Source organism: Oncorhynchus clarkii, unplaced genomic scaffold, assembly GCF_045791955.1.
Source record: "Oncorhynchus clarkii lewisi isolate Uvic-CL-2024 unplaced genomic scaffold, UVic_Ocla_1.0 unplaced_contig_2926_pilon_pilon, whole genome shotgun sequence".
In the NCBI taxonomy this organism is placed as follows: domain Eukaryota; kingdom Metazoa; phylum Chordata; class Actinopteri; order Salmoniformes; family Salmonidae; genus Oncorhynchus; species Oncorhynchus clarkii.
Genome location: NW_027261117.1, coordinates 37,611 through 45,497, shown reverse-complemented (window position 1 = coordinate 45,497; position 7,887 = coordinate 37,611). Strand labels below are relative to the sequence as shown.

The 7,887-nt window shown below is 54.5% G+C and overlaps 1 protein-coding gene across 1 annotated transcript; it reads left to right on the top strand.

Moving 5' to 3' along the window:
- The first annotated feature begins 2,157 nt into the window (after nucleotides 1-2,157).
- Nucleotides 2,158-6,106, top strand: LOC139404921 (spidroin-2-like). The gene is made up of 4 exons (XM_071147460.1): nucleotides 2,158-2,257; nucleotides 2,432-2,497; nucleotides 2,635-2,718; nucleotides 2,854-6,106. Exons 1-4 carry the CDS (start codon nucleotides 2,158-2,160, stop codon nucleotides 5,958-5,960), a joined length of 3,357 nt encoding a protein of 1,118 aa, XP_071003561.1. The 3' UTR covers nucleotides 5,961-6,106.
- The last annotated feature ends 1,781 nt before the right edge of the window (nucleotides 6,107-7,887 follow it).

Here is a 7,887-nt window from a genome sequence, read left to right as displayed (position 1 = left end):
TCCCAGATAGCACCCTATTCCCTATGTAGTGAACTACTTTTGATCAGGGCCTATAAGGATCTGGTCAAACGTAGTGTACTAAATAGGGAATAGGGTGCCATTTGTCATATGGAGACCACTACAGGAGCAGGTAGGCTTGACATCAGAGTCGTTCAGAGTCGTTCAGGATGTCTGTCCCTGAGGTTTCAATTAGTTGAGGAAAGACAAGAACGGCCAGTTCAGACTTGGAAAAAGAACATCAAGAGTGACGATGCGTCCACGACAAGCATGCAGCCACACCTTAAAACCTACTGTTGGGTTCTGAGAATATGAAATATACTAATTCATGTCACTGAGGGAGAGAGCTTAATGTATAACGTTTACATTATGTCAGGATATGTTATTGTTAGCCATCAGGCATCCTATGGGTGGGATCCTCTGGGATGAGAAGAGACACAGTCTGGTACCAATCACCATGTCAGCCTTGAGTTGGGGAGGAGTGAGCACTTTGGGGTAGCGGTCAGGTCAGATGAAGTGAGGAAGAACAGATATCACCAAGGTTCTGTCTAGCAACAGAGATGCATTGGCTGTTTAGAGGTGTAGGAGCAGACTCAGCATAGGAGAGAGGATTAAATATCAGTGCTTGTGTGAATATGTTTTTTGTCTAATGCAGCTGTCTTGACCCTCTGGAAAGAATAAACTTGGTTCAAGCATTCATGGTGTCCGTCGAGTTTTTACTCTGAGAATTAGAACCTAACAGTTGGCACTGCGAGCAGGGTTCACCGCGATTTGCAGTCGAACTAGAGATTAAGAAACAGTGAAACAGAAACAAGGTAAGCAAAGTTCCTACACCCGTTATCACTAATTCTGACATCTTGGGGAGATGAGAGTCGTAGGCTGAACCAATTATAGGGTACGAACCTAGAAAGCCTGAGCTTATTCAGTAGTCCCATTGTATTACGACCGGTCGTAGCTTTGTGGTATATGGTAAGTCCCGGAAGGTAAACCCAAACCTGTAGAGGGTAACTCCTAGGGGGTAAATCCCGAGTAGGTTGGTTCCTGCTTGTACTATAAGAATAGGGTGAGTCCCGGAAGGTAAGCCCGAGCAGGCAGGTACCTGCAAAGGGTAAGTCCTAGGGGGTAAGACCCGGGTGGGGTTGGTTACCTGCTATACCTGTAACGAGAGGGTGAAAGTCTCAGCCGCAGTGGCCATGCGGCAGTAGAGTGGGTGTGGATGGATAAAGTGACATGCTTGTGTACTAGGATAAAATGTTGCCATTCAGGGTTAGAAGAAAAGCAAAAAGATACTCAAACGCTGTTGGATTTGGGTGTATTAGCAGTAGCAATAAAGAGAGGTTGGTTTTATGCCCTGTTGGGGTGGGGAACCATGACAGATTATGTGGAAATAGGAAGACAAGTGTGAATCATTTTGGTAATGTGTGTTATCAACAACAGTGATATTTGAACAGATTGGAGATGACTATCCATAACAATAAAATCCTTCATACAGTGAGGTTAGGTTACCATGCTTGTCCTGCCCCACAGCTGTAGACACAGCCTTCTCCAGGTCCTCAGACACTAGCTGGCGATCCATTACAGGATGTCTGTCACCTCACTGAGCCCCTATTGCAGGTTAGGGGTCACATCCACTTGAATGTCCTTCATATGACGAACCTCCTACAGAGCAAATGAGGAAAACATGATATATTAGGATTTATGTTAGTAGCAATAGAATATGGGAATTTTATCTCAACGCTACCTACAGCTAACATATTTATTTATGTATGTGATCTATGTAAATAAATAAATATATCACAGCTGTAAAACTGTGAAGGACTATAGGTGGAGGCCTACCCATTTCCCAGGAGCATTGTAAAACGTGGATTTGGGTACAGTGTTTATTTCCCCCTAATATCTTTGAAGATTACACCTAAAATAATTAGGCCTACTTCTTTCTAATGCTGATCTGAGACCATTAGGGTTAATCATTACAGATATAAATGCAATATATGGAGTAGAAAAGATTGCCTGCCCACCAACTTGATAAGAATCAACATATGTTCTACATGGTCTATTTCTATCTGAACGTAACAACTCAATCAAGCTTGTTAATTGATCGTTAAGCCATGTTTGTCAGGTAAACGGTCATTAGTGGCCTATATAACCCTCATACAGGCCATGGGAAGACATTACCTGTTGATAACACAGACTATTTTCATGATCATGGGAGGTGTGAGAGAATTGCTGCTCGTTGTGATGACTGTGGGGGTTGTCAAAGGTTGGTTCACTAATGTTTAAGGGATTTGTTTGGTAAATATGCTTAACTTTATAAGTTGGGTATTAATATTTGACTGTCTGTATCTTCCGCGTTGGTCATCTTTTATTCTTCACTGCTATTAATATATGTAGCTATTTTGTGTGAACTCAACTTCTGTCAACACTTTCTCCTCAGTTTCTTGTTACCCTGTTGGAAAGTCCCAGAAGCAAGATCAAGTCTCTCTGCAGAGGAGACTTGGAGGTAAGTGTTTCTTTCCACAACCCTTCTAGCTATGTTCTTTGTCACTGTCTATGGTGCTGCTGTGTTTGACACTCATTCAACAGCATAGAGTAACTCAGTCTAAATAATGTTGTCAAACCTTAACCTACATTTTTCAGAGCTGTCATCAAATGACGTCTCCATTGTGCATGCCCTGGCCTTGCTCCGATCCATAGGGTCTGACGCTAAACAAGCCAGAGAAGGTACGGCCTGAAACATATACTTTGAAAACTGTTGGGTTCATGTTGCTCAAAATTCGATTAGCAATTTGGCCTAGACCGTGTAGAACAGATGTGTTGCTGTAGAATACCCAACTGTTCCTTTTGTTTTTTCTCAAGAGTATTTAGAGACCAATGAAGTAGAATCCCAAGCTTCTCCAAACCATGGTAGCTCTCCGGCAAATGATGCCCTGTCCTCTGAGGAGAAGCTGAGGCGCGTGTCCTCGGACGACGCCACCTCTGCCACCGCCACCTCTGAAGCTGCGACCGGCCCGTCTGGCGACGACGCCACCTCTGAAGCTGCGACCGGCCCGTCTGGCGACGACGCCACCTCTGAAGCTGCGACCGGCCCGTCTGGCGACGACGCCACCTCTGAAGCTGCGACCGGCCCGTCTGGCGACGACGCCACCTCTGAAGCTGCGACCGGCCCGTCTGGCGACGACGCCACCTCTGAAGCTGCGACCGGCCCGTCTGGCGACGACGCCACCTCTGAAGCTGCGACCGGCCCGTCTGGCGACGACGCCACCTCTGAAGCTGCGACCGGCCCGTCTGGCGACGACGCCACCTCTGAAGCTGCGACCGGCCCGTCTGGCGACGACGCCACCTCTGAAGCTGCGACCGGCCCGTCTGGCGACGACGCCACCTCTGAAGCTGCGACCGGCCCGTCTGGCGACGACGCCACCTCTGAAGCTGCGACCGGCCCGTCTGGCGACGACGCCACCTCTGAAGCTGCGACCGGCCCGTCTGGCGACGACGCCACCTCTGAAGCTGCGACCGGCCCGTCTGGCGACGACGCCACCTCTGAAGCTGCGACCGGCCCGTCTGGCGACGACGCCACCTCTGAAGCTGCGACCGGCCCGTCTGGCGACGACGCCACCTCTGAAGCTGCGACCGGCCCGTCTGGCGACGACGCCACCTCTGAAGCTGCGACCGGCCCGTCTGGCGACGACGCCACCTCTGAAGCTGCGACCGGCCCGTCTGGCGACGACGCCACCTCTGAAGCTGCGACCGGCCCGTCTGGCGACGACGCCACCTCTGAAGCTGCGACCGGCCCGTCTGGCGACGACGCCACCTCTGAAGCTGCGACCGGCCCGTCTGGCGACGACGCCACCTCTGAAGCTGCGACCGGCCCGTCTGGCGACGACGCCACCTCTGAAGCTGCGACCGGCCCGTCTGGCGACGACGCCACCTCTGAAGCTGCGACCGGCCCGTCTGGCGACGACGCCACCTCTGAAGCTGCGACCGGCCCGTCTGGCGACGACGCCACCTCTGAAGCTGCGACCGGCCCGTCTGGCGACGACGCCACCTCTGAAGCTGCGACCGGCCCGTCTGGCGACGACGCCACCTCTGAAGCTGCGACCGGCCCGTCTGGCGACGACGCCACCTCTGAAGCTGCGACCGGCCCGTCTGGCGACGACGCCACCTCTGAAGCTGCGACCGGCCCGTCTGGCGACGACGCCACCTCTGAAGCTGCGACCGGCCCGTCTGGCGACGACGCCACCTCTGAAGCTGCGACCGGCCCGTCTGGCGACGACGCCACCTCTGAAGCTGCGACCGGCCCGTCTGGCGACGACGCCACCTCTGAAGCTGCGACCGGCCCGTCTGGCGACGACGCCACCTCTGAAGCTGCGACCGGCCCGTCTGGCGACGACGCCACCTCTGAAGCTGCGACCGGCCCGTCTGGCGACGACGCCACCTCTGAAGCTGCGACCGGCCCGTCTGGCGACGACGCCACCTCTGAAGCTGCGACCGGCCCGTCTGGCGACGACGCCACCTCTGAAGCTGCGACCGGCCCGTCTGGCGACGACGCCACCTCTGAAGCTGCGACCGGCCCGTCTGGCGACGACGCCACCTCTGAAGCTGCGACCGGCCCGTCTGGCGACGACGCCACCTCTGAAGCTGCGACCGGCCCGTCTGGCGACGACGCCACCTCTGAAGCTGCGACCGGCCCGTCTGGCGACGACGCCACCTCTGAAGCTGCGACCGGCCCGTCTGGCGACGACGCCACCTCTGAAGCTGCGACCGGCCCGTCTGGCGACGACGCCACCTCTGAAGCTGCGACCGGCCCGTCTGGCGACGACGCCACCTCTGAAGCTGCGACCGGCCCGTCTGGCGACGACGCCACCTCTGAAGCTGCGACCGGCCCGTCTGGCGACGACGCCACCTCTGAAGCTGCGACCGGCCCGTCTGGCGACGACGCCACCTCTGAAGCTGCGACCGGCCCGTCTGGCGACGACGCCACCTCTGAAGCTGCGACCGGCCCGTCTGGCGACGACGCCACCTCTGAAGCTGCGACCGGCCCGTCTGGCGACGACGCCACCTCTGAAGCTGCGACCGGCCCGTCTGGCGACGACGCCACCTCTGAAGCTGCGACCGGCCCGTCTGGCGACGACGCCACCTCTGAAGCTGCGACCGGCCCGTCTGGCGACGACGCCACCTCTGAAGCTGCGACCGGCCCGTCTGGCGACGACGCCACCTCTGAAGCTGCGACCGGCCCGTCTGGCGACGACGCCACCTCTGAAGCTGCGACCGGCCCGTCTGGCGACGACGCCACCTCTGAAGCTGCGACCGGCCCGTCTGGCGACGACGCCACCTCTGAAGCTGCGACCGGCCCGTCTGGCGACGACGCCACCTCTGAAGCTGCGACCGGCCCGTCTGGCGACGACGCCACCTCTGAAGCTGCGACCGGCCCGTCTGGCGACGACGCCACCTCTGAAGCTGCGACCGGCCCGTCTGGCGACGACGCCACCTCTGAAGCTGCGACCGGCCCGTCTGGCGACGACGCCACCTCTGAAGCTGCGACCGGCCCGTCTGGCGACGACGCCACCTCTGAAGCTGCGACCGGCCCGTCTGGCGACGACGCCACCTCTGAAGCTGCGACCGGCCCGTCTGGCGACGACGCCACCTCTGAAGCTGCGACCGGCCCGTCTGGCGACGACGCCACCTCTGAAGCTGCGACCGGCCCGTCTGGCGACGACGCCACCTCTGAAGCTGCGACCGGCCCGTCCGGCGACGACGCCACCTCTGAAGCTGCGACCGGCCCGTCCGGCGACGACGCCACCTCTGAAGCTGCGACCGGCCCGTCCGGCGACGACGCCACCTCTGAAGCTGCGACCGGCCCGTCCGGCGACGACGCCACCTCTGAAGCTGCGACCGGCCCGTCCGGCGACGACGCCACCTCTGAAGCTGCGACCGGCCCGTCCGGCGACGACGCCATGGATATCTGACGTGGGACATGCAAGAGTTCATGGGTACTCTAGTCCAGTGTGTAACTGCATTTGCTTGTTTTGGCTCAATTAAACATTAACTGTAATACTTGTGTCCTCTGTATTGTTTTGGTGGTTCCTACTTGGAGTTGAGGTGTATGACCTGACTTGAGTAACTGGGGTGATGGCAACATTTATTTTGCATTATATCCATGCGCCAGCAATATTACTCAGACCCCTGTGTTTTAAATTACCAATTGACTTAAGCTACATGTGCTCAGTGTTGGTCCATTTATGCTAGTAGCATCACATGATACCTAACAGCATTTTGACGCCATTTCCGGTCACAACTTGCAGACTTGTTTACGTGTTGCGGTGTTTTGTTGCCTACTTTGCTACATGACAACTTTACGGTTTTTACTTTTTAATTACCGTTTATATTTTTGATTTCCCTCTATTTTTTTCACTCGTGTCAGGGTTGCGTCAATTCGAATCTGGTATCAGGATAAATATGACAGGCTTTTATTAGCTAAGCAATAAGTAGTAAATGCAATTTTCGTGTATATATGGGCTCTCTGTCCCACCTCGCAGGGCAAAACAGAACTGACTTGTTCCTGACAAAGATATTTAATATACTCTGACAGAAGTAGTTCCTGCTTCCGAGCCGGCCTGTCAGAGTAGAGACTGGGCGTGGTTTAGACTCACCCAGCCTATCGTTCATTGTTGGCGCAGAGGCTGGTCCCAGCCCCTTAAGCGCTTCAGCGGTCAGTCGTTGTAGCTGTGTAGAATATGCAGTTATCAGGCACCTGGCTCCTGTTATCTAACAAAAGACTGTTCTGAATGTGCCCCCCCCCAACTCATTGCACAGTTCTGTATTTTTCCATCATGAGAAAGGCCCATGGCCCTGAAACTGTTAACAATGGTTCAAGTCAGCTATGTTGCAAAACACATACATACATCCACACAAGCCAACAGCAGATAATATTAAATCACATATGGTAACGGGCTATAGTGCATAACACAGAATCCTCATACTCCGGACGCTTTATCTGGACATGGTTCGTCAGGACCTCCAACAGCCGACGCTAAGTAGTAATATTAACATGATGCCTTCTAATTGCAGTCGCTGTACTCATACAGGAGAACGATCGCCTTACGGTGAGGATAGCTGTGCTACAAGCCCAGCTTCAGACGCAATCGTTAGGCAAGGGTAATTTCAGTGTAGGAAAGGATGAAACAGCGTCTGTGCCACCAGTAAGTACAGATAGTAACGTTAGTATAAATCCCCTCGCATGGTCCCCGCTGCCGGACAACTTTCTCACGGTTTCTGGAGGGAAATGCTGTAGGAATGCTCAACCGGTGTCGCTCATTCAGCCGACCAACTTTCAACCGGTTTTCCCCATTAAGCAGGGAGTCGGAGTCAAAGGCCGAGCCTTCTCTTGTCTCTACTCCTCCCGTTACGGGGTCAGAGACGCCGAAGCTTCCCACCATTAGCTCTGACAAATTGAAAACTCTAGTCATTGGCGACTCCATTACCCGCAGTATTAGACTTAAAACGAATCATCCAGCCATCATACACTGTTTACCAGGGGGCAGGGCAACCGACGTTATGGCTAATCTGAAGATGGTGCTGGCTAAAGCTAAAACTGGCGAGTATAGAGATATTGTTATCCACGTCAGCACCAACGATGTTAGGATGAAACAGTCAGAGATCACCACCAACATAGCTTCAGCGTGTAAATCAGCTAGAAAGATGTGTCGGCATCGAGTAATTGTCTCTGGCCCCCTCCCAGTTAGGGGGAGTGATGAGCTCTACAGCAGAGTCTCACAACTCAATAGCTGGTTGAAAACTGGTTTCTGCCCCTCCCAAAAGATAGAATTTGTAGATAATTGGCCCTCTTCCTGGGACTCACCCACAAACAGGACCAAGCCTGACCTGCGGAGGAGT

What these genes read in the sequence shown, in the direction of transcription:
- LOC139404921 (XM_071147460.1), top strand. Translation starts at nt 2,158, where the DNA reads ATGGGAAGACATTACCTGTTGATAACACAGACTATTTTCATGATCATG. An exon ending in GACTGTGGGGGTTGTCAAAG is followed by an intron (nt 2,258 to 2,431) that starts GTTGGTTCACTA and finishes CTTTCTCCTCAG; the next exon opens with TTTCTTGTTACCCTGTTGGA. An exon ending in TCTGCAGAGGAGACTTGGAG is followed by an intron (nt 2,498 to 2,634) that starts GTAAGTGTTTCT and finishes TACATTTTTCAG; the next exon opens with AGCTGTCATCAAATGACGTC.